The sequence below is a fragment of the Kryptolebias marmoratus genome, linkage group LG22 (genome assembly GCF_001649575.2).
Source record: "Kryptolebias marmoratus isolate JLee-2015 linkage group LG22, ASM164957v2, whole genome shotgun sequence".
Lineage (NCBI taxonomy): Eukaryota > Metazoa > Chordata > Actinopteri > Cyprinodontiformes > Rivulidae > Kryptolebias > Kryptolebias marmoratus.
In genome coordinates, this window is record NC_051451.1 from 26183006 (window position 1) to 26209896 (window position 26891).

Consider the following 26891-nt stretch of genomic DNA (forward strand, 5'->3'; position numbering starts at 1 on the left):
AGACGGTGTACTAAATATAGATCTCTGACCAGAACCGGGAAGTTGAAGCCGGAACCAGCTTCCCCGTCAGCTGGTACGCGCATTAAGCCCCGCCCCTTCCATGTAAGCGAATGGAGCGCTGCCCTTTGTTAAAAAATAAAAAGACACCTCGGATATTTCTTTCAGGCTTACCTGCACGCTGAAACGTTCGTTTCTTTAACGCGTTTAGTTGTAATTAGTTAAGTCGTGTTCTAAAAGAAGGTCATGTGACAGCATGGCAGTAGGCGGGGCTTAAAGCAAGGAATGCTCAAAAGAATAGGCCTTAATTTATGTTTTATTAAGTCTTTATAAAGTTATACGTCACTTCCCTTTAATAAATAGGGCTGACTCCAACAGTTAAGAGGAAAGTTTTAATTCATGGATTGTTGGGGATGACTCTCAGCTCGGTCTGTTAAAATAACCGAGTTATAGCCTTGGCGGCCATGTTGAATCGGGTTGACTCCAAGAGTTAAACTGTTGGCGATGAAATCGTTACTTTCTGTGGGTTTCACTGAAATTCGTACAGTTTGGTTCAAGAGATATTTTGCTAACAGTGCGTTGATGTTTGCTCCCACGCCGCCCGGCTGGATTCGGACCGTGCGACCACACAGGAAGTGGAGCCGTTTACTTATTAAAGCTGAGATTCAGTCGTGGACCGTCACAGATCACATTTCAGCTTCCTGTTGAGTGAGACATCTTGTTTTCAGACGGGGCAAACTTTCACTTCCCCGTTTCTGCTCGAGCCGACGTTGTCGGGAGGTCTGACCTGATGTTTGAGGTTTTATGAGACGGTGGCGGCGCTCTGGGGAGGGGCCTCTTTTATCTGCGAAGGTAAATCATCGCACCTCTTCTGGCTCTGCAAACATCAGCGACAGGCGATCGTGTCTTCCCCTTTTTTTTTCTCACGAATGTTCCTCTGATGTTCCTCTACAACGGATTAACTTTCAGAGCCAGTTCCGTTCAAGATGGCCGCCACAGCCAACTAACTTTGCTATAACTCGGTCAGTCTTACAGATAGTCTGCTGAAACTTGGCGTGGTGGACAGGTGATTTCATGAGATGTTTAATTTAAGACAGCTACAACTTTCCTCAACATACGAGGATCTTAGTTTGAAACTCTGGCATGAAAGGCGGCTGGCGATATGCATTTTGTCGAGGACTTCAAGGCTTTTGATGTCGGACTAAAAGTTGTGGTTTGAGCTTTTCGTCGTCGTTGCAGTAAATGTTTTATTTTTGTCTTCGGGCCTCTTTTTGCTTTTTGGTGTTTTCTGACGGAATTCCTGGAGAACTATTTCAGCTCCGAGCCTCACAGGAAGTCGTGAATGACGTACCACCGACACACACACACACACACACGAGCGTGAGCCCCCAGGCATTTCCTTCCCTTTTACAGGGAAAGGCGGTCTGTGTAAGTGCAGTTCTGCGGGGACACCAGGTCCTCCTTTCACTCACCGTCTGATTCCTCCGAGCGCTGTGTGTGTAGTATCCACACCAGATGGTGGATGGTGTGTTCAGTGCTCACAGAGTCAGGGGGCGTTGGGTTTCTGGCGTCTTTAATGGGACAGTGGATGAAATCATGAGTAACTGGAGCTTTATTGTGGCGGTCCCAGTGGACAGGAAACCTCTTACTGAACAGGATCCCTCACTTTACGACACAATAGAACCTCCACAGTGAATCTGTTATCAGAGACCCCCCCCCCCCAACGTCCCCCGCTGCGGCCATGTTTTCCACGAGCTGCAGACAGACACGTCACATCTGCTGCACTGCAATCAGGAATACAGATAAACAGCAAACAGCAGTTTTGTTTTCCTGTTTTTATTTTCTTCAGAATCGTGCTGATCGTTCGGCTCGGTCAGGAAATGGATGCTATGACCTTTGGTTTTAATTTTTAACTTTATTTATAAACATCTTCCCTAAAAAATAAACCGAAGTCCCTTCAGTTTTATTCACAAACTTTGTTCTCTTTGAAATCTGCTTCAACATCTTGGCTCTATTTTTGCTTTCTTAGCTAGCCTTTGATACTTTTAGTATGGGAGAGCAGCACGGGGAGGGGGTAGCACAGCTGTACACAAAGAGGCTGTTGATTCCCAACATGTCAGCCTTCCTCCTCCTCCTCCTCCTCCGCCGAAGCTTCACATTCTGGGTTCTAACCGAGCTCTGTCGACCCGCAGATTTAATCCCAGGTAGGGAGGTTGAAATCACCTGGAAGTTTCAGGGGTGCAGCTGAAAGAGCCGAGGCAGGAGGTGTGTGGAGCTGCTTCATTTCCCTCATCTGTACAGGAAACCCAACAGGCCAGGGCTGGAAGGGGAAATAATTAAAGGCCTGGTATTCCTTGAAGGAAGGCACTCTGCCTTCAGCTCTCCATGTCAGAGTTTCAAACTGAAACCATCCTGTCCTGAGAAAGTTAACCTTCCTGGTCAAACCTCGTTAAAGACATTATGCAGGACCTTATGTGATATTGTGACACTCAATGTATGAGTTGGACTCTTTGCTACGACCACACTAAACTTTAGCTCAGTGTCTGTAACATTGACTGAGTTATAGCCGTTGTTGTGGTAGCCATCTTGAATCAGATGCATCCAGGGATCAATAAATCCAGTTTTACTAAAAGCTGTAGGCTGAGGTTAGCCATTTTCCCACTAAATAAGAATGTGTCAACATAATAACTGACATTCGTAGCATTGGGTTTAAAGAACAACAGCAAATAATAAAAAAAACAAGCCTTAAGCCTCTTTTCAGTTCGTAACAAAACTCTTGTCATGTTTGCTGCTTAGATTATTGTGTCTGGAGCAGAAGATAAACAAACTCAAATGAAAGCCCAGAAAACATTTTTCCACACAGAGAGAGAGGCGTATCTCAGCTGAAATACGACTTTGGTATTTCCCAACAGCTGGAGCAGAACTGTGAGAAATATCACAGCTGCATCGCTTCTGTTTTTCATTTTGTTAGGGATGCTGGATTTAAGGCTGGTGGCCATCCAGTTCTTCTACATTTCTGAAAGTTTTCCGCTCTTCTGTCACCTTTTCCTGCCTCAGTCCGTCCTGACACTTTATCTGCGTGTCGTCCAGCTTAACGCTTAATCTCCGCTTCAACAGGTGGCAAAGCGTCAGGGACAGCTGGCCGTAAGAGGCTCCACCGAAGACCAGGGTACGTGAGAGGAGAGCAGACCAGACTGCAGTGCACTGCTAATGGTCAGGAGGAGGAGGAGGAGGAGGAGGAGGAAGAGGAGGAGGACAGAAAATCTGGACGTCACACTGAGGCAACAACTCCTCCCGATAAAGTGTCCTTAACGAATCAGCAGCACTGCAGTAACCCCCTGTGTAGCACCTTTATTAGTAAAAACATTCCTTGTTCTGTCAGCCATCTTTGTTCCACAGCTGACAGAACCTCGGCCCGTTTGTCTCAGTCCTCAGAACTCAGGTCGAGTCCGAGCCCTGGCCGTCAGTCTTCTCCGGAGGACTCCTTTAACTCCAGTTTCAGTTTCATCCAGCAGTCTTTGAGCTGCAGCCAGAGGTCAAACACAGCCGCCACACGAAACCCGTCCTCGTTCTCCACTGAGCAGTCCACTCCCGTCCAATCGCTGCCGTCCTCCGCCCGGGTCAGCCAGCTCCAGAAAGAGGAGCAGGAAACGTCCCAGCTGCCCGACTGTGAGACCCAGTCCTGCCTGTCGGTGGACTCGGACACCGCCTCGGCCTCCTCCGTCACCTCCGGCTACGAGAGCGCCACGCCGGCCTCGGAGGGCTGGGACAGCCTGGTGAAGAGGTACGAGGGCATGCTTCAGGACTGCCTCCAGAACAACCGCACCTACGCCACGGTGGGTATGACTGTCCTCCGGTGTGGTAATAAAACACCAAAACACATCGTCTGTTTTTATGAGCACAAATAAACGAGGAAGATTTATTCACCCTGACATAAAGCCCAAAAACAAAACAAGAAAACCTTCTGAATTCTCCAAAGTTTAGTGTTATTCATGAACATCTTCTTCAGGTGGGCTGTCACAGGTCTGCAGCTGTTGGCAACTAAACTAAAATTGTGAGAAAGTCCTGACTCCGTGCGGCCACGCGGTGTTTTAAAAATCAGGCGTGCACAGCTTGTTAAAACTGCTCATGGCACAGAATTGTCTTTTGCTGGCAACAGAATAACGTGCACGACAAAGAGTGCAGTTTTGGAAGCTCTGCACACAAAAACAGGTCATGGTTTTTAAAAAACTTGCTGCAGAAATTGTTGTTGTCCGATTCACCGGAGGTAAACACCAGACGATTCACTGCAACTGAAAACTTGCAGATTTTCTCCCAGTTTTGAGTCGGCAACCTTTATAGTCACTTGGAGCAAAAGTTGTCCTTTCTGGTGGTATTTAAGGCCATGATTGGCTGTGATTTTCAAATAAATGCATATTCTGACCTGAAACCTCAGTTTGGCAGTTTTTTGATTGACTTTTTTTGTTGCAGCTGCTTCATATTTAGAATAAAGACAAGTTTGTTGACTTTGGGGGTAAGTTTTGTAAAAAAGCAGAATTTTTAGGAGTATTTATCTGTTAATTATTTGGTGCATGACAAACTTTTACTAAAAGTTATTCAGAACAAATACTGAGCTTTTCCGTCTTGTGTTGAATATTTGAGCTGAAGAAGCTAAAAGTCGCTCAGTTTTCAGTCAGACGAGCTGAAATATGACGCAATCCTTTGGCCTTTTGGTGAAACGAGGGTCATTGCTCTCACACTGGACTCACCGCTCTGTCCTCTGTCTCTTCGAAGATCGAGTCCATAATGTTGAAGCTGCAGAGACTCCAGCAGAAAGCCATCCTGGACGACGACTACGACGCCGGTAAACTTTGAGTTAAAGGCAGAGTGATCCCAAACTTAGAACTGGAATCTGTTTTTATTTTTATGTTACAAATGATCCCACGCAACAAAACTCAGAGTATGTTGCGTTGTAACTCTTTGTGCCATATTTGTGTTTGATGCTGTTGATTAGCTGTGGCAACCATCTTAAATAGGATTGACTCCAAAGGTTAATCAGTTGATTAATTAATTCTGCAGGTTTCATTAAAATTAAAATGGTTCTTGAGATATTTTGCTGACACTACAGACAAACTAATGTTTTTTTTTGCCAGATGTAGACCATATATTCTGTTTTCTTACAGTTTCCTGTAAGCTTACATGAAAGCAAACATAAAACACGGCTAAAAAGTGAAAAAACGCCACGTTTTTTCACTTTTTAGCCGTCAAATAAAAGGTAAAAATTCAGTTTTTCCAAAGAAGCCAAAAGGAACATCTTTAAATGAAATGTCCAAAGTTTCTTTCTGATGATGTTTTATTCAGATGTACATTTTAAATCCACATCGTTATCACATTTTGTTAAGTGTGCTTCCTGAGCTCAGTGCATATAGAGTAGTTAGTATTTAGTAGATATTGGAGCGTATCGCAGCGTTCTGCAGACACGTCAGAAGGAACCAGATGTTTCTGAGTGCCGATGAATCCGTGTGTGTGTTTGCTTTCAGCTGAGCGCTTCGGGAAAAAGCTGGAGGAGCTGTGCAGGGAGCGTGGCGCTCTCCGGCTGGGTTTACCCTCCAGACAGCCCAGCGTGGCTCAGTTCCTGCAGAGGCTCCGACAGGTGGTGCACGGCGCCCTCCAGAGGACAGACTGCGGCCAGCGCAGGTCAGACTTCATTCACCTCTTTGCTCTTTGCTCCAGACAGAACATTTTGTTTTATTGGCGTATCTGCTATGATGATACATCGTGGACAAAATAAGAAAACCCAGCCCTCTTTGGAGCTCGACAGCTCAGAGATACGTCACAGAAAAACCATCATTCAACGTTTAAACGGGGCGCAGAAAGTTGAACGTTAAAGGACTGACCTGGCATTTTAATATCTTTAAAGGTTTTTAGACAATTGCAGTTTAATGTTCAGATTTTTCCTCAGAATATTTTACTGACAACTGTTCAACTTTTGCAAACAAACTCTTCTTATTCCCACAGCTTTTCTTGGCACATCTTACCTCAAACTGTAGCCATTTTTGTCTTCTTTCTCTCACCTCTGCAGGACTTACTGTTTCCTCCTAAACCCTCTCTGAATACAGAGTTCACCCCAAGCTTCTGCAGACTTCAGTTATATTGTAGCTCAAAATAATCCCTTTAAAAACAGGAAGTGACGGCGCTTTTTAACTCGCCGTATCTCCTTCATAAAACACTTCAGAAACATAAAAGTTAACGTGTGCGACTGTCAGAGTCTAAGATCCGACTTGTAGTTTTTACACAGCGTCTGTTTAATCGAGGCTTACTTTTCAGTCTGTTTCTGTCTGCCTCTCATGGACTTGGCAGTCAGGGAGTGACACACTGGCGTGCGGTTACCATGGCACCATTCAGTGCAGTTCATGCATCAGATTGTTGTCGTTTATTTGTTTTTAGTCTTTTATTTTGTTTTGCTCTGTCGTCCTGCAGAACGTCCTCAGAAAGTTTCTGGTTTTGTTTTTATTTTTATTTCTCTGAGCTTCGAGGCACGGCGCTCAGAAATAGCTCGTGCGACAGGAAAAGGGAAAGCGGGTGTGCCCCCCCCCGTCCTGAACAAACGCCACCGAAAGCTTTTGAAGCTGTGTTGAGTAGATCACACGTTTAATCGCCCGCCAACACAAACCTCCACCGATGTTTCCCGCTGATATGCTGCATTAGATGGCAGCAGCGCGTTCCACGTCTTATATGATGTTATTTTCATGGCTCGTTTACAGGGAGGGGGCGGAGCCAGACGCCGTGGAACGATCCGACCCGTCTCAGGGTCCGCTGCAGCGAAGAGACGGTTTGATTCAAGAGAAACGGCAGGTGGAGGTAAACTCAGCTGTTGGGTCAAATATCCACCATGTTTAATAAAATATAACCAGAAACTGTAAATATATTCTTCACTCAGTGAATGTGGCTCGTTAAAACTCTCAGACCAGACGTGGGCGGCATTAATCAGAGAGGTTAAAGGTTAAAGGTCACCATGAAGCAGCTACAGAAGGTTCACTCAGAGAAATAATCAGTAAGCTTTTGTTTTAAAAACACGTCCGTCAGAAACAAGGTGTTTAATATCTGCAATGTTTCATCCACCATTAAAAGGTGTCTGTTAGCAAAATATCTCCTGAACCTCTGGATGAAGTTCAATGAAACTAATCACTAATCACCGATTTAAGATGGTCATCCTCAACACATATTCTTAGCGCTGTCACTATAACCTGACTTGGTTAGCGTGAAAGGCAGCGGGCGATATGCATTCCTTTAAAACAATGCAAGGCTTTAAATTGCACAATGTTTTGTCACGATTGTAGTTTAAGGACCTAAGATGGCAGCAGACAGGCAGGTTTAGCTCTAAAAGCTAAAACGAAAACCAGAGCAGGCTGTAAAGGACAGGAAACACAAGAAAACCACGGCTAAAAGTTCTGGGGGGTCATTAATGAATGAGAGCAACAGGTGTGCTGAATGATGGGAGCTGAGGGAAAAAAATGGTCAAAGAAATCTGCCAGGATTAAAAAACAGAAACACAAGAACCTAATATTCATCAGGAAAACAACCAAAACACCACAACAGAAAATATTTGAAACATTCTTTACAACTAAAGTTGATTTGATTCGAATCGAAATGTGAAACTAGGTCGGAGGTTCTTGAGTCGTTTAAAGTCTTAACAAACCCAGAGTCAAACAGAGACGTTTTAAAATCATTCTGCGGCTAAAGAGATCGATTTTGGCTCGAGGAACGAAAACAAGCTTTAAACTTGGAGAGGAAGCTGCAAAAATGAGCTCCAGGACGTGAGGCTGTGGATGATTCACCAACGATGGTCCTTTTTAATAAGGTTTTGCATCTTTTAAGTGGTAAAAATCGATCTGAATTCCAGCAAGTCCTTTAAAACACATCTGACTTCAGATATTCCTGAATGAATCAGCTGCCGTCTTGGTCTTGTCGGCGCAGGAGGACATGGCGGCGCTGCAGCGGAGGCTGGCGGAGCTGCAGGAGCGCAGCCGCCTCCTGGAGCAGCAGATCCAGCAGGAGGAGCAGCAGCTGGAGGCCGAGGAGCTGGAGGCCTCCGTGCTGCGCAGCTGCACCCCGCCGCAGCTCCGGGACCTGAGCCGGACCCTGCAGGACCTTGTCACGTCTGAGAACCGCTCGCTGATCTCCGTCTGCCCTCCGCCGTCTACACTCAGGTCAGAGTCGCACCCGAGCCGAAGGTTTCTGACCAGGAAGTTCACATCTATATTGATTTATAGTCCAGCAACGTCAGGAAACACAAGAATATATCTGCAAAAAAGAAAAGACACTCAGGAGAGTCTGGAGAAAGATTTACAGATTTTATTGTCGCTGAGAGTCGACCTCAGGATAATAAATTTAATGCACAGGTTTGAAAACTAAAGCATCAAACTGCCTTGAAGGTTGTTGCCTGACACCAAAAGGCCTGTGTCTGTTAGCAAAATATCTCATGAACCACTGGACAGACCCTCCAGGATTTTGCGATGTTGCAACTATTAACGCAAAATCAAGCAAACCCCGCAAAATCGCAATTTTTTGCAACTTTGTCCAAAACACTGCAACTTCAACCCAATATTTATTGTTTCTAAAGTGATTCGCCACCGTTTCTGCGGTCTAGTCTCTTCTTTGTGGGTTTGTGTCGTGTGGAATACAAAATAACCCCAAATAACTCAGGAAGAAGACACGTGACGTCACTTCCTGTTAACATCAGAATGCCGGGAGCGTGCAGGAGCAGCGACCGAAGCCAAAATGTGCACTAATGCTTCACATTTGCCCACAAAGATTTCAGCAAACCAGTTTCCTCCCCAGCTGCAGCTGTTTTGCACGTCCTGCAGTGTAATCATGGAACATAAATGCATCGACAAACACTTTGTGTCTGCAAAACATGTGAGGAGAGCTGCAGACCAGGGACAATCCAGAAATGCTCATGAATGTCAGTTTAGAAGCTATAAGTTCTCAAATAAAGCACCTTTTGAGAATGTCAATGTTTGTTGGGATTATCTTACGAAACTAGGAAGTATTTTAAATCGCAACTTTTCATCGCAAGTTTTAGGAAAATGCCCCGCGAAATCAGGCATTTTAGTCGCAACAATCACAAAAAATGCCCGCGAAATCCTGGAGGGATTGACTGGACAGATTTGAATGAAACTTTCAGGAAGTAATCATTGGATGTGCATCTGCGAATCAACTCGATTAAAATGGCCGCTGCAGCCAACCTGAAATGTGGTGTGGTAGTAGCTGAGAGATGAGGTAAATTTAGATGCATGAAGTTATTTTTCAAGGTTTGACCAAACGGCTCTGGACGCCATCATTACATCAGCTTGAATATCACGGGAAGGTTGTTCAGATTTGTTCTCGGTCCCGGTCCGACTCAAGGTGACCGAGTCGCGCCTGATGGATTTTATGCTCCTAATTAATTTCCGTCTCCGCCACCATATAATGCGACCTTACTGCTTGGTCCTGTTTGCGTGTTTGTGCAGACATGCAGCAGCAACGTCACTGATGTGACCTTTCCCCTGAAAACAGGAAGTAATCGTCCTGACAGAGATGTTATAAAAACACCTCTTTAACTTTTAAATAATTGTGGTGATAAAGCTTCATAAATTACAGATCAGAAGTCAACTGAAGGGTACATTTAAAGATGTCCTCTCTGATGTATAATAAAATATTCTTTTCATTCGGTTCACGAGTTTAAAACTAAGATCTGATGAAGAGAAATGACGAAGTTACGGCCATTTTCATTGATGTATGTGTGTGTAGATATATATTTGGTTAATATATATGTATGTATGTATATATATATATATATACATACATATGTGTATTTGTATATGTGTAGATGTGCATTGCTGCAGTAAAATGCAAATTTCCCCATCGTGGGATCAATAAAGTTTATCTTATCTTATTTTGGTGAAATCTTTAAAATAATGTGAGATCTCCTGCAGCATACTGAGATGACCCTCAGCTACTACCACATAACATCTGATTTTAAAGAGCTGAAAATAAAAAAAAAAACTACATCTCGCAGGCAGCAGCTGCTTTCAGGTACAACAGAGCGGGGAATAAAGGTATAAATATTTACTTCCTGTGTGTGAGAATCTGATTGCAAAACTCTGAGAGCTTGTTTTTATTAACTTATCAGTAGAATATTTAAGATTTACACAGTTAAAAAAAGGGAGTTTTGCCTTCAGGTAAACCGATCTGTTATTATTCAAGGTATCAAAATAAACTTTTGGGGTTTTAACCTTTTTCAAAATAAAAAATGAAATGATTTTATTTTGAAATTCCCGCACAAACTGATCACCGTTTGAAACAATTTTCTCTGTGTTTCAGACTCCAGGAGCAGGAACAGACCCTGAATCTGTCCATCAAGGAAGCTACGGCTAAAGTAAGTCACCTGAGAGGTTCCTTTAAAGGGATAGTTCAGATCATTTGAAGTGGGGTTCCGGGGAAAGGTTGTGAGCAGTTAATATCTTACCTGTTGTAGATGGCTCTTTAAGAAACAAGCTAACGGCTGGTCTGCATGCAGCCAAGACCCATCTTTAAAACTTCAGACCAGTTAAAATGTTGAGTTGTAGCTATTTTTGTGTTGGCTAAGCTCTTTTAGCCGTGGTGGCCATCTTGGATTGGGTTGACAGCAGTTACAGATGGAAAGCCAGTGATTATTTCCCGAGTTTCATTAAAATACATGATCACGGGGAAAAGGAGTGAAAGTCTTTGTTTCAGCATTTTTTAATTATTAAAGGAAAAGACAGGAAGTGAACAAAATGAGATAACTTTGTTTCTGACATTCCTGTGCTGTAAATTCAGGGAGAATTTATTCAATCTGACATCCTGCTGCTTCTGACTCTCTGCACGCGGCTGAGAATAGATCGCTGTTTGTCAAATCAAAACGAGCAGACGAACACAGACTCTGACATTTAGTTTGCATTTTTCAGCGCTCCGACGCGTTCTGCCTGTTCTGACTTTTCATCAGGCTCTTATTCCGTCTCCGCCGACAGGCTGGAGTGTCCTCAGTTTTGAGAAACGGAGTTTAATTCTGACTGGATTGACGAGCTGACAGCCTTCTTAAATCAGCTCTAATCTTCAGAATTTCATGGCATTTCAATCCTAATTTATTAACTTTTACATCATAACATGTTGTCTGGTTTGGAGACAGAACAAGAAGTGGCAGAGCTAGAGACGTTGAGGTTTTCCTTGAGAGGGACGAGGACGGACAGGATCAGGAATGAGGACATCAGAGGTCCAGCGCAGGTTGAAGGACTGGGAGATAAAGTTAGAGACGGTTTGGACGCGAGCAGAGGAGGGACAGAAGGATGTTAGAGACAAAGAGGACAGATATGGATGCAGTTAGAGAGGATATGGAGGACAGAGGACGCAGAAGACAGAGTTAGATGAAGGAGGACGACTCGCTGTGGAGAGCAATGAAGAGGGAACATCTGAAGGAAGAACAGGAAGTCGAAGACTAAATCTCTTTAATCTTAAGAAGATCTTTGATGGCGGGTGATATGCATTCCTTTAAAAACCCACTAGGCCTTTAGTTGTTACATCTAAATCTCTGCAGCTGGAAACAGCTAAATGTATAAGAAATAATAGTCTAAGAAGAAGAAGAACAGCAGGTGTCGGCTGCAGTTATTCTCACGCTGCTCTTTAGAAATCGCTGGATAATTCAGAAACGGCACTTCAAAGGAACGCCGGCTCTTTCACAAACTTGACATTTTCACCACTGATACTGGGGTTTCAGCTGTGATGGCGCAAATAGAAAGTTAGGTTCTTAAATCAAATACCCACCGTGTGGAAAAAAGCCCACCTGCTGTGATAAAATGACTCCTGGCTTTAAAGTAACTCTCATTCTTTCTGTTGACTTTATGCAAACTGACAAAAAGCCTGATGTTTTGAAATTAAATTGCCACTGTCAGAATTTCTACGTTTTTTTTAATTTTTTTATTTTTTGGAAAGGGGGGCACTTCAGAGTTGCCTTCCAGCTCTTGTTATTGTGTGAAATCAAATTATCCGAGCCTGTTTGCTGTACTTTCTGTGGGAGGAAACGTCCCCGGGGATGTTCTGCCTCTGAAATCTGCTCGACAGCCTCCCGCAAAACTGTGTCAGATTCAAGATTCATCTGTGAAAAAGTTCCTCAAAAGAAACGACTGCTTAACCGGGAGTTAATGTCGTACGAGCTGAAAGGGTTTACAGGGAAAGCATGTCGCCTGCCGATTAAGTTTTAAATTAAGATCATTTTAACCATGAAAGAACCATTATATGCAACCTGACGCAATATTGCAAGATCTAACACGATCTGTGAGGGCTCAGAGTGTGCATCATGAATGATTCTCAGCTACTACCACACTGAATTTCAGCTCAGAGTCTGTAAAATCCACAGAGGTAAAGCCTGTTTTGTCTGGGTTAAGTTTTATTAGATGTAGCGGCCGTCTACTCACTGATTTCTTCCTGAAAATTTTGTTAACAGACATAGTCATGGGCAAAAACACCATAATCTGCCTTCGCCTTTCAGTGGTGAGTGATAGTTACGGTGAAAACCCTCTTTTTTTGACCGTCTAATAGTATCCTTTATGGAGATTTCACATTTCTCCATCTGTGACATGAAAGAAAACACTGTTTTTACAGGTTGTAGAGAAAGAAACGCATCAGCGTTGATGCTCAGCTGCGTATTCAAAGCAGGACGAGCTCAGAAGGATGTAAATAAACCTGTGAGATCTCAGAATGAGTGTCCAAAAAGAAAGAAAGAAAGAAAGAAAGAAAGAAAGAAAGCAGGAGAGGAAATGAGCAGCTCTTCCTGTGGGATCCATGTCTCTGCAAAGGTTTTTCTAGTTACCGCCCTCCCCTTGTCTGTCTCTTCATCTTCTTCTCCCCAGGTGGTCATGAGTCAGAGGCTGGGCAGCAGCCTGAGGAGGAAAGTCAGCGAGACCGAAACGCAGCTTTTGGCGCTTCATGAAGCCAAACTGGCGGCCATTTCTGGTAACTTTCCACTCAGCTCCACAAAAGCAACCGCCACATTACGCTTCCTTTATTTACCCCATTTGCTCGAATCCCTCACCATTAGCCTCACTTAATTACGCCCATTAATGTTCAAGAGGCCTCGTTAATGGGCGGCCGAAGCGTAATGTCCTTCCTGTGGTGCACCTGCGCAGGTAACGATTTCGGCAGCGCCAAGGAGCTGAAAGCGGAGATGAAGGCGGTGTACCTGGAGCGGGACCGGCTGGAGGCGCTGGTCCAGAGGCTGCAGAGCCTCAGCTCGGGGAGCAGCCAGGAGCTGGGCCGGATGAAGGAGCAGCGGCAGCAGCTCAGGCAGGAGCTGGAGCAGAGGGAGGCCCTGCACGGTGAGTCGCCGACGTCCTGCCATGTGAACAAAATCAACAACCCGTTTGGGTGATACTCATAAACATCTGAAAACACTTGACCAAGTTGTAGGGATTTAAAGCCAGGACCTGGCTCCTCCCCCCACACAATGGTGTCTAATGACCTTCCCTTTAAGCATGAAGTAACTAATTACAGCTAAACCTGCTAGAAGAAATAATATCTGAACACAACAAGGAAAGAACTACAAGGATCAACAAAAGTCAACACCTGAAAAAAATGATCTGAGGCGTGTTTTTTATTCTACCAAGAGGAAAGTAAAATCCAAAAAACAAAAGAACTGGACTTCTATTTTGTAGTTGAAGATGTTTTGCTTCCCATCTGGAGAGCTTTCTCAGTTCAGAACTGGAGAAAGTGAAGTTCTAAGCTTTAAACTGCACGAGATGCTCCATTTATACAGCTAAACTCACATGCAGATTAATCTCCCTCCCCTCCCTCCTGATGGTCATTAGAGCCAGTTTTGAAACGAGGAAGCTTCAAGCGAAACGTCTTCAACCACAGAGAAGTCCAGTTGACTGAGAATCTATACCATCAACAGCAAAGCCCTGTTTGTTTAAATAAAGTGGGTGGGATTTAAAACGTTATATCGGGATCATCCTGTGGGGGCGCTGTAAAGGCTCCGGTTTCAACTTCCAGGTTCCTGTGTGGAGTCTAGTATTTTAATACCTGTGTGTAGTTGTACTGTACACTAAACATGTTAGCTGAACAGAAGGATGTGATGAGTTGAATAAGGTAGATTTGCTTCCTACTCCTCCTTTTTGAACAGGAAAAGATAAACGATAAAAGTAAAAGATAAAAAATGTTGTTTTTCTGAACTGAATCCTGGAATCACCAATTATCTAAACTATCAGTGTGCCATCTTGATATGAATTCATTAAGAAAAGACACTATTCTTTTAAAAGATTTTTGATAATATATGTAGTTTATACAAAAAAAGGAATCATTTCCCCTTCTGTTAGTGACCTGCAGTTGCTGCGTAATTACAGGTTTTCAAACTTTAAAATGATTGCATAATAGATGAAGAACCATTTTAAATGGTCTTTTTTAAAATAAAAAGTTAAAACATAAACTCTGTTCATAAATTAAAGACCTTTCCTGACAAAGGTTTAACTAATATCTTATGTTGACAAATGATGGATTTAGAGCTGGTTTGTTAAATCATGAAAATAAAACAATGATCTCAAATGATATCCGTAGATTTTGAGTGAAGTTAGCACTCAGAGTATGTGTTGGGAATGACTCTCAGCGACTACCACACCAAGTTCGAGCTCAATATCTCTGAAACTGGCTCAGTTTTAGCTATTTTTGTGATTAATGATGTCAGTTTTCTGGCGCAGACATCTTGAAATCTGTCGAAACAGACGAAACCTTCATTGTTCCCTGCTCAGAATGATGTCCTGCTCTTTCTCGCTGCTGAAAACGAGGATTTAGAGGAACTGCAAACAAAGTTCTGCCTAAACTGTGACACACTTTGCTCTTAAGTGTAACCATAATGAGGTTCTGCTCGCTGCTGCTGCTCCGTTTCACACCTCTGACTCAGCCCGTCTCCGGAGCAGCAACAGCTCCGTGTCATCATTATCGCTGCATTAACCTCTGGCTGTTGTGTCACAACGTTCCCACAAGCAAAGTTGTTGTAAATAGAGCTGTTGGTCACATGACCAGCCTGCTCCCAGTCGGAGCTCCTGCTTTGTGTTTCTCAGATTGTGGGATGTTCTTTAAGATTCAAGGAACAGGACAATTCTCCACAAAAACAACAACAACCTCAGGTGCAGGAAAAGAGCCCAACACGTTGACCTCGCCTATTTTCTTTTGGAGTCAACCCAATTCAAGATGGCCACCACAGCCAACTGACGTTAAAAACACAAAAATGGCGATAGGATATCATAGCTAAGACTGATCCCCAACACATATTTTGAGCCCCAACAGATTCCACAAGATCTTTGTTTAAATTTCTACCATTACGTCATTGGAGTCAACTTCGTCTGTCTGTTAGCAAAATATCTCATGAACCACTGGATGGATTTTAATGAAACTTTCAGGAAATAATCGGTGAATGTACATCTGCATCTGATTACCTTTTTGGGGCCAATTCCATTTAAAATGGCCACCACAGCCATCTGACCTTGACAAACACAAACAGGACTATAATTCAGTCAGTTTTAAAGATATTGTGTTCAAATTTGGTGTGGTAGTAGCTGAGAGTCATTTACAACACATCTTCCTTTCAAAGATCATGTGAGATTGGGCGATAAAGGTTCCTTTAAGGGATGTCAGGCCTTCATTCAGTAGGAGTATTTTTCTGTTTCTTGGCTCCAGCCTGAGGACTTTAACTTTTTTTATTGTTTTGTTCAATGCAGGTAGTGTACACAAAGATTTTCAATAGTTTTTTTAAAAAAATAGTAGCTTTCAATTTCATTTTGGACGGAAATATGAATAAATCCTCAGTAGCTGAAAGAAACACTGCTGCCCTTTTTCTTCAGAGACAGGAAACAGTTTTTGTCTTTGCTTTAAAAGCACATTTTAAAGGTGTCTTTCTTCTTCTCTTGAGCCTAAATTCAAACAAGAGTCATGGACATTTTCAGAAAGACAAGTCTTCCATGGACGCTGCCGCACGCTGCGAGGACATCAATGAGGTGTCTCCCAAATGACGAGGAAGTGATCCTCTGCCAGCGGGGACTCGGCTTTTTAAACGAGTTAGCAGCGGGGCTGGTGGTGGGTGGTTTGGAGTGGGCAGACACCTCCGAGCCTCTCGGTGCGACACCTGAGCGATCGGACGGATCCAAGACCTGAGCGCTGCAGAAGCACGAGGCTTTTCAGGCTTGAGAGGATTGATTCGGCAGATATTTAAATGGGTTTGAAGGCACCACCTGCAGCGCTACTATCTCTGGGCTGTCAGTCACAGGGAGGTTTCTAAAAAAAAAATTAAAAGCCAAATATTCCTTGAAGGAACTCAGATCGCCTGCAGCCTTTCTTGCTGCAGTTTTAGGCTACGATCTTTTTTTTTTTGTTTTGAAATTATGGCGTTATCGCCATTTTGGTCAAAATAATGCTTTGCACTATTTGTTGTGCATGACTATTGGCTACGAGCACACCAAATTTAAGCTCAATATCTGTAAAATTTACCGAGTTATAGACATTTTTTTTCTAAGATCAGTTGGCTGTGGTGGCCATTGCTATCTGAAGGTTTCATTTAAATCCAGCCAGTGGATCATGATGTATTTTCGGTCAATCGAGCCCATGTCCAAAAACATCATCGCTCCACCGTTTCCTTCAGCAGCAGGAGATAAAGAGAAACTCCTCCTGAATCAAGCCTCCATCTTTAATGTGGGGTTTTCAGACAAACACAGACACAGAGAAAAACAATAAAAAGGTCACTTCCCTGTTTGAGGTGCAGAGGAGAGAGAAAAAGCTGAAAATAAGGAATAAATTCACCCAGCTAAGAAATATCCAGCATAATAATGTCATTTCTTGTTTTACTGGTTTTGTACTTCCTGCCAGCAGGGGGCAACCTTTTGTTGTTATATTTTATTGGTTCAGGCTGAGTTATATCCAGTTTCTAATGGGGTAGATGGTAATATATAGGCTTCATACAAAGCATATCATTTTAAACCAGTTCTTCTCACTGTAGTGCATCAATTTACCCCCCCACGCCTGAAACTCTGGAGCCAGAACACCTCGACCTGTTTGGCAGCCAGAGCTGATCTTCTCTACAGAACCTCAAACGTGCCGTGAGCCTCGAACGCCACGAGGCGGGGACGTGCTAACTCTGCTGCTAAACAAAGGAACAGCAGGAGGGCTGCCAACTTTCACAACCTGAGCTGAGCAACACTGACCGGACAGGGGGACAGGGGGGACGGGGAGGACGGGGGGACGGGGGGACATTTATGTCCAGCTTTGAGACGCTGTTTCTACTGAGACTGATGTCAAAATACAACAACTGAACATTTATAGAGGCAAACATAAAGAGGCCCGGGTTAGAGGAATTAAAAACTAAGCTGCTTTGCTCCTTTTGCCACATTTAGCTTTTAGCTAGTGTTTTGCTACTCTAATCATCTAGTTACCATTGTGCTCATTTTATGTAGCTTTTTAATACTTTTATCTTGCAGCTAGTCTTTTGCTACCTTAGCTTCTAGCTACTTTTAGCTTGTGCTTTGCTCCTTTTGCTATGTTTAGGTCATAGCTAGCATGTTTGTACTTTTTGCTTTTAGCTACTATTGTGCTCCTTTTAGCTAGCTTTTTGCTACTTTTAACTTCTAGCTGTTGTTTTGCTCCATTTAGTTTTTAGCTGACCTTTAACTTTTAGCTTGCATTCAGCTACTTTTAGATGGAGTTTTGCTACATTTAACTAGCGTTATGCTTTTTTTTATCATTTAGCTTGTGTTTTGCTACCTTAGCTTCTAGCTAAAATTTTGCTACTTTTAGTTTTTGCTTGGCTCCTTTTGCTATGTTTAGCTACTTTTAGCTTTAGTTAGCATTTTGATTCTTTCAGTTTCTATCTACAGTTTTTGCTCCTTTTAGCATTTAGCTACTATTTTGCTCCTTTTAGCTTGCATTTTGCTACTTTTAGATGGTGTTTTTAACAACATTTAACAAGCGTTTTGCTGTTTTTATCATTTAGCTTGTGTTGCGCTTCTTTTATCTTTTAGCTAGTGTTTTGCTCCCTTTAGCTTCAAGCTAACAGTTTGCTTCTTTTAGCTTTAACAAGTCCGTTTCAGCTTCTTTTTTTAAATTTCAGCTCCCAGCCTTTTAGTAGTTTGAGTTTGAAATCTGTCGTCACTTTAAATCCAAAGTTGTCCAGTTTAATCAACAAAAAGCAGCTGAAACAACAAACTTAGTAACTTAGAAACTTAGTAGCTTCAGTTTATTTCTGTTCATCGTCTCTTCCTGCAGAAAAAAAACATGATTTTTGAGCTCTGATTAGATAAATCGGTTTAATTTTTCATCTGTAAGCAGATTCAGGAACAAAGGGGCAGTTGGCGGCAGCAAACAGCCGTCAGGTGGATATCACGTCACAAAGTTAATAAACGGTTGTTGTATTTTGCTCTTAAGTGGGCGCAATTTCCTAAAGTGTTACAGACACCAAGAAGGGGCTTCATTAAACTGTCTTCACATTTGGTAATAACAGGGTTGCTGGGAGCCGCAAACAGCACTCTTTATCTGCAGGGAGATTAGAAATTACTGTCAGCGTCAAGGATCCGGTTTTGTTTCCAAGGCTTTTCCAAGCAAACGTTTGGGATCCGAGTGTCATCCCGTGACGGGAAAACAATATGTCTTTAAAAGGCTTTCTGTCGGAGCTCGACAGCTGACCGATCGCGGCGTAACGTCAGGAGCGCCCGCCGGTGGGCAAAAACCCCCCCAAATCTACAGACAAGTTGTTGTACGCCAAGGTTTGTTACAAATTATTGCTGTTTTGATCAAATCTTGTGCTATGTTGTGGGATATTGGGATTAGCTGACGTTTAACCTGTTAGCGCTCTAAGTATGTGTTGAGGATGACTCTCAGCTACTACCAGGCTGACTCTAAGGTCAATATCTGTAAAACTCCTTGAGTTATAGCAGTGGTCTCCAATCCTGGTCCTCAGGGCCACAATCCTGCAGGTTTTACTTGTTCCTCTGCTCCAACACACCTGATCTGAATCAGTGGGTGATTAACAGGCTTCTGCAGAACATGAAGAGGTGATTTAACCTCTGAATCAGGTGTGTTGAAGCAGGGAAATAAGGAAAACCTGCAGGATAGTGGCCCTGAGGACCAGGATTGCCCACCCATGAGTTATAGCCTCTTTTACGGCGGCCATCTTGAATCAGATTGACTCCAGTCAGGTTGATGACTTCATCTAACCAAGTACATCCGCTCTGTCAGCTGGTCGGGTCCGGAGCGCCGTGTGGAATGGGATCCGTCGGACCATTACGCCCCTAATTGCTGCCGGCGCGAGGAGCTGATGGAAACCAAAATGGAGGCTTGATTCCCTGCTGGGAGGAAAATTTGGTACCTGAGGGAAAGCTGCGGTGATGCTAAATTTACAAATAAATAATTGAAGGGCTGAAGAGGATGAGTTATTGAGTCGGGGAGTGAGGACATTCTTCTTCTTTGTTTTTAATCCAAGTGTTCTGCTGTCAGGTGATTTCAGCGTCAGCGTCTGCTCCTCGTGGCTCCGGTTTAATAAATTCAGGCCATGAAGGCGATAATGTTTTACCAATCGTCTGTCTGTTTGTGTTTTAGCAAAATATCTCATGAACCAGAAGAGGGATTATACTTAAAGTAACTATTAGATGATGACCATTTGGACTCAAAGATGGCCGCTACAGCTAATCAAACTTGGCCAACATGAAAATGGCTTAAATTTAGTAAGTTACATAGCGTGGTAGTGGCTGAGAGTCATCCCTGACAGTCTGTCGTTTTTCAAAATAAAACCTTCTTAGTTTAAAACTCCTGGCATGAAAGGTGGCGGGTGATATGCATTCCTTTTCTTTTTTATTGACGCAAAATAATTTATTTTCAGTGGAATCTCGCTTCCTAAACTGCGGGGAAAAGTGAAACTTGTGCTCAAAGTTCAGGGACCAAACCCAGGGAAGTTCCTCCGCCCATCGCCCCCTTTATCCCCACCTCTCAATCATTCAGGAGCTCTTTGGGAGAAGAGCTGTTGTGCGCTCCATCATGTACTCACCAGAAGCACCCTGAAAGAGGACGAGTCATGAATAAATCATATACCTCCTCACCATCCCGTTTGGCACAACAGCCAGAGAGAACTGCGTTTGTTAAATAACTCAGGGTGACAGCACTTCAGAGGTCGGACCGTTGCAGCCGAGTTTGACCTCAGATGGTCTGAAAATCCTGCGAAAAGAGCAGAAACGCTACGTGACACGAAAGAGACCAGAACTGAGGGAATGCATGTCGCCCGCCGCCTTTTAATGGCAGATTTTTGAACCAAGATCATCCTACGAGTCCTGGAGAGTCACCATCCTGCAGGTTTTCCTTGTTCCTCTGCTCCAACACACCTGATTCAGAGGTTAAATCACCTCTTCATGTTCTGCAGAAGCCTGTTAGTCACCCATTGATTCAGATCAGGTGTGTTGGAGCAGAGGAACAACTGAAACCTGCAGGATGGAGGCCCTGAGGACCAGGATTGGGGCGACTCAGTTGTAGATCCTTATCAAAAATCTTTCTGCTGGTTCATGAGATATTTTGCTAACAGACATAGCTGCCTGTCTGCTGTGAGCGTACTGTCATGCAGCTTCGCCCTGAAGCAGCTTTATTTCCAGCGCCAGCCGGCAGAAACGCTCCCCGCTGTTCAGACTGAACTCTTCCCGGGGAGACGGCGGCGCTAAAAATCAGCAATGTGTCTTTTTCTCAATAAGTGAAGTCGGATTTCCCACAGGAAGTAGGTGAAATAATAAGATGTGAGATTAATGGAGCAGGTTTGGGAAGGGTCCGGAGAGTTTCACAGGTTTTTTTATGGCTCCACATTCGGGGAAGAGTTTCTCTGATAAACTGCCGCTCTGCCGCCTGAAGCTGTGGATTTAAAATTCACTCTGATAACAGCAGGGAGCTTTCAGCAACCAGACCTGAAATATGGATCTACCGAAGAGGTGAAACACACAGACAGCTCTTCGACAAATATTTAACTGTGTCTGTCTGTTAGCAAAATATCTCATGAACCGGTGAAGGGATTTTAATGAAACTTGAAAGTAATGATTAACTTTTGGCGTCCATCCAACTGTATATGGTCACCGAAGCTAATCGAGATTATCTAACAAAAAATGACAGTTTTATTGTATCAGATGAGATTGCACATAATCTTATTTTAATGACAGGTTGACGGGCGATATGCATTCCTTCTCGGAGCGCCAGGGCCTTTTATTATTTTGTGCTTTTGTGCAGAACCTCACACAAGCCGGAGGATCAGGGTTTATTGATCGCCTGTCTGATGCGAGCCCGACCCTCTTCCTTCACCGGCTCTCCCGCTGCTACCTGCAGAAAAACCGTGCAGCGTGTCTGCATATGCTGACGGTGCGTTTGTGGAACCTGGGGTGCCGCGGCGCTCAGACAGCCCGGGTTGAGCTGAAACACATTAATCACAGCCGGTGCCTGAACTCGTGCAGACTCTCCTCCACCGAAGGCTTTCATGGCTCACGTTTGACAACACAGAGACCAAACAGTCAGCGGACACGTTTGTCGTCACAAAGCAGGGAAGAAATTACGACATTACTCACTCTCAGTCAGGGAGAAGTTCAGATGCTTGCGTTGGAGAAGCAAATCCAAACAGGCTGCGTTCGTTAACTTGTTCAGGATCATCAAAGCTCCTCGCTTCATCTTAGAGAATTCTGTATGAATTGTCTCGTCGGCTTTCATCGTTATCTTGTCGTTCTGCTTCACATCTTTTCTACTGGAGTCTCCTAAGAGTTATTAAAAAAAAATAGACTGGACTTCATTTCTTGTGTTTTTGAAGATGTTTTGCTTCTGATCTCTGTTGGCTTGGCCCCCGTCCGAACGAGGACGCTGACTTTTCAAAATACAATGGTTTTTTTTTCTTGCACGGTTTCTGCAGAAGGTTCTCGGGAACGCAGAAACAGAGGATGATGACGACAAGAGCAAAAACTGAATCTTTTATGTGGTCCTACAACTAAATGAAACTTCTACTTTGTGTCACATTAAACTACGACTGACTGGAAGATGGTTTCTGGCAGAGTAACCACAGACGGATGGCTGCAGGGGTTTGAATATCAGGCTGAACTTTTCAGTAAACAAGCATCTGTTTTCCTATGCTTCTTAAATATATATTCATGTAAATTGAAGTTTTTTTTCCAGCAGCAGTTGCTTTACTATTGTTGACAGTTTAATAAAGTGATAAAAACCTGTTTGGTCTTAGATTAGGAGGTGTAGGAATAAGGAGGTTTTGCTTTGCTCTGTTGCGGGAGTCTCCAATCCTGGTCCTCTTTTGGCCACTATCCTGCAGGTTTTCCTCATTTCCCTGCTCCAACACACCTGATTCAGAGGTTAAATCACCTCTTCATGTTCTGCAGAAGCCTGTTAATCAGCCATTGATTCAAATCAGGTGTGTTGGAGCAGAGAAACAAGGAAAACCTGCAGGATGGTGGCCCTGAGGACCAGGGTTGGAGACCCCTGGTTTAAAGGGTTTAGTTGTTTTGTTCAAAACTTGTCAATGATTAGGTGTGAAAGCACTCAGAGATTGTGTCTCTCAGCTACTACCACACCAAACATTAGCTCAATATTGTCCATTTTTAGCCATTTTTGTGTTGGCTAATACCAATAAGCTCTGGTAACTGCCTTGATTTAGGGCAGGGGTGTCCAATCCTGGTCCTCGAGGGCCACTATCCTGCATGTTTTCCTTGTTTCTCTGCTCCAAAACACCTGATTCAGAGGTTAAATCACCTCTTCATGTTCTGCAGAAGCCTGTTAATCACCCATTGATTCAGATCAGGTGTGTTGGAGCAGAGAAACAAGTGAAACCTGCAGGATGGAGGCCCTGAGGACCAGGGTTGGAGACCCCCGGTTTAGGGTGATGTAATTACTCATCAGCCTTGTCTGATCGATGAAGTCATTCAAGATTTGAAGGTTTTGCTGAAGTCGAGCAGCTAGCATCTGCAGCTCAAAAGCAAACATTTAACCTGTCGTTGTTACGTTGACACACTTGGGGTCGTAGGTTTGGCAGGAGGTGAGTTAACGACATAGTTGTTAGAAAAATGATGCGTTTTCGCTGCCCACACATGAAGCAAGAACAAATTTTTCTAAAACACTGTTCCTGTGTGGACACATGGCTGAAACAATAAAAAACCTTACACATATATTCACATTTTAGTCGCCCTGTGGATAAAGGGAGGCATTTTAGCTCGTATCATTAGTTGGATGGGTAGCTTGTGTTGCTTCCTGTTGCCTGAGCCTGAGGAGGCAGACGGAGGCTGCTGAACGTGGTTCACGTTTGGAGAGGAAGGAGGGCAATCTGAACGCTGTTAATGAGCTCATGTATGAAACATGAGAATATGCCCCACTCAGCAGGAGATCCTTCAGCACAATGGGATCCACTTTAATCAAATTGGGCTGCGTTTGCACGGTTGAGAACAAAAAATATTCATACTAAACCCAAACCTGTGATTTTCCTTCTTTTTTTTTTTTCTAACCAAAATGTGGACATGACAAGCGACAAATGATGACACCGTTTAGCCTTAAAGACGCCAAATTTATGTTTTTTCCTCACATTTTTATGAACAATGTAAATAAATGAAATGCCTAGAATTCCTTGAATGATTGCATATCGTCTGCTGCCTTTCAGGCCAGAGTTTTAGACTTAAATGTTCAACGTTGAGCAACCTGTTAGTGCTCAGATGATGTGTTGTCAAAGACTCTCAGCTACTACCACATCAAGTCTCCTGACTGAGTTACAGACACTTTTCTGTCGGCTAAGGGCCGCTAGCTGTGGCGGACATCTTGGATGTGGTTCTCTGCTTCAGCATCACATTGTTGTTTTCCTGATGATTATTTTTCGATCAAAACATTCATCTCATCCCAGAGACGGGTGCCAGGACTTTTTATCTTTTTATCTTTTTATTCGTAACTTTTTAAAATATTTAACTTTATTTACGAATATTTTCTCCATAGAAACACGTTGAGATGTCTTCAGTTCCTTTGAAAACATTGTTCTTCTTTAAATCGGCTTCAGAAAACTTGCTCTATTTTTATCTTAAGCTAAAATTTAGCTTTTAGCTAGCCTTTTACTACTTTTAGCTTCTAGCTTGCACTTTCAGGTTTTAGCTAACATTTTCATTCTTCTATCCTTTAGCTGGTGCTTTGCTTTTTTAAGTTTCCAGCAGCCTCTATCTACTATTAGTTAGCCTTTTGCAACATTTAGTTTTAGCTAGTATTTAGCTACTTTTAGCATTTTAATTAACGTTTTGCTTCTTTTACCTTTAGCTCGTATTTTGCTCACTTTAAATCTTCTGTTCAGAGCTTTCACGCTCGATTTTCACAGGAATTTAAACTTCTCTCGTTCAGTAATTTGTTCTCTCTTTTGTTAACAGTTTGCTTTCTGTGCTTCGTATCACCGTCCTTTTGACAGTGCTGCAGAACGACACTCCTCCCTGTAATCTGTCCGATGTTTTCCGGCGCGTAATCCTCCCGTCTGGATCAGAACATGGGGGCGGGGTTGGGATATTTACTGTATGTTTGCACACAAGCTCCAAAAATCCGATACGGGTCCTCCCTCCCCTCCGGTAAAATGAAACCACACCAAACTGACCCCATAAATCTGCCCTTTGTAACAACTTTACAGCCTGACAGCCAGTCGGAGTTGGTGCTTTCTCACACTTTGGTTGTGGTGGTTCCCACATTTGGGTCAGAACACCCGCAGAGGTCAACAGACAAGCTGGCGTGTTCGGGAAGTGACAGGAAGCAACTGACAGAGCGCTTTTCTTTATTCATTTCTATTTTTTAGAAGAAAAAATAACTTAGAAAAACCTTCACATCTTAATCATCTGACATCAAAAAGTGAAGGTTTCATAAATAAACAGTTGAATTTGAATGAAACTTGCAGAAAGTAATCATTAGATGTTCATTTACAACTGATTACCCAATGCAAGATGGCTGCCACAGCCAACCATTTGGTGTGGTAGTAGCTGAGACCGATCCCCAACACATATTCTAATATTCTTTGTAATATTTTGTATATTTGTATTTTCATGGTTTGACCAAAATGGCAAAATGACTCTTTTATCAGCGTAAGATGATCTTTGTCTAAAACCCTGAAAGGCAGCGGGCGATTGCTGAAATTCTGGGTTTTTAATTTGGAAAAGAAGTTAACTTAGGCCACTAAAATTAAACATCCAATCTTGAGTTTGGGAGGGAATATTTCATCCCGCTCTAATATAAAAGCCATTAAAAGTGTTATCCATTTGTTCAAACTGCTCCTTTAATTGCGCTCACGGCTCATTCATGAGCTTCGATCACAGGCTGAAAAAAAGACAGCACTTTCATTTAAGGAGGAAAGATGGGAAAAAAAGGCCCACTCGGCTCGATCACGTTGACCAGAACTCATTCAGAGTCACACCGAGGTTTGGGCATTAATTCTGTCATCGTCTTGATGATGGTTATTAGACGGCATCGGCTTAAAGGATGTGACAGGAAGGGGAGAGGAAAAGGCTGCACTGTTCACACTCGAAAAGAGATGGAGACAAAAAGGGGGGTTGCACAGTTACAAAAGACGGTTTATATCCAAAGCTGCCAAATCTTTAAAAGCAGATTAAAGAGCAAAGCTGTCAGGTGTCTGTTGAACAGATCCAGGTGATCCCGACAGCTCACTTTCCTCCCATCATCTAATTGTGAGATCCTCACCCTGAGTGTCAGACTCCATCCATGCTGGCTTCGTTAAGCAGCAACGGGATGGTTGATGGATAATTCATGTGGACATTAAGCCTGACTTTGGCCGGCGCCAAGCTTGTAGCTGTAACATGACGAAGGTTGTGGATAAATAAAGGAGCAATATAAGAACAGGGACAGTTTTAATAAAGGAGTCACCGACACCAGTGTTTACTCTGCTGCATGCAGAGGAGAGTCCATCATCCTGTCGCCATGCCAACTGCTTAAACTACTGCAGATCTTCTCCACTAAAGGTCCAGAATTGATATTTTTAAACTCTTGAGTTTTCTGCACTCAGACATGAGGATTACAGTAAAAGCTGCACCGCCTGAAATGACTTCCTGTAAAAACAGGAAACTGCACACAAGTTTCATTCTACTGAAACTGCTTTATTTGGAGACCCCAAAACTAGTGAGAATTTTCAAGCCTGACAGTTGAAAATGTTCATTTTTATTTATTTTTTTTAATAGAAAGAGACAAAACATCAAGCAGTGGAGCCTCCTCCTGCGCTCAGCGGCTCCAGCGCTCCGGGGTGATATTACCACTTCCTGTAAGCCTGCGGGACGCCGCTGTCACCGGCAGGCCTCGCAAATAAAATCAGCACCAAAAAGCCCATAAAGAGGAGGCACTCTGTTACTCCCCGATACCCACGGCGGTGCGTTTGTAGCTGAAGGAACTCCAACAAAGGCGCTCGGAGAGCCCGCACTGAAAATTCATGAGCTCAGCCTCCCCTCGCGCCGGAGATCCCAGCAGGCGTCAGACATCACTGATTGCTGCCAAGGGCAGCGGCCAGAACGGAAGAGGTCATTCATTCACAACACAAACAAAAACCTGAGACTTTCTGGAAGAGGAGGAGAGCTTAATGCTGAGTTTTAACGTGTTGCAGCGCCACATACAGGCTTGGCATAGTTCCTGCAGCTTTTTGGGTGATTTTTTGCTTTTCCATGTGGATGAAAACATCTTTAGAAACCGTGCCGAGTTTACCGGAGTAATTTTAGAAACGACATATTAAAAAGACTGTTTTGAACAACCTGTGTTCCCATGTGGACGAGGCCTGAGAGCAGAGGGAGCCATCTTTCCTCAGTTGTGTGTTCGAGGGAGCCAGCTGGTCTTTTGTGCTAAACTGCTCTGTTGCAGCT

General features: G+C 43.4%; 1 protein-coding gene across 2 annotated transcripts in view; it reads left to right on the plus strand.

Moving 5' to 3' along the window:
• disc1 (DISC1 scaffold protein) overlaps positions 1 to 26891 on the plus strand; it is a 49576-nt gene that overhangs the window by 1220 nt on the left and 21465 nt on the right. For both annotated transcript variants that reach the window (XR_001808785.3, XM_017424322.3), the window contains exons 2-9: positions 3115 to 3833; positions 4771 to 4840; positions 5517 to 5673; positions 6741 to 6837; positions 7954 to 8186; positions 10342 to 10396; positions 12885 to 12987; positions 13161 to 13349. Coding sequence is in view for 1 of the 2 variants with exons in the window: in XM_017424322.3 (XP_017279811.1) it covers positions 3115 to 3833; positions 4771 to 4840; positions 5517 to 5673; positions 6741 to 6837; positions 7954 to 8186; positions 10342 to 10396; positions 12885 to 12987; positions 13161 to 13349 (1623 nt within the window). In the remaining variant the exon portion in view is untranslated. The remainder of the gene's footprint in view (positions 1 to 3114; positions 3834 to 4770; positions 4841 to 5516; positions 5674 to 6740; positions 6838 to 7953; positions 8187 to 10341; positions 10397 to 12884; positions 12988 to 13160; positions 13350 to 26891) is intronic.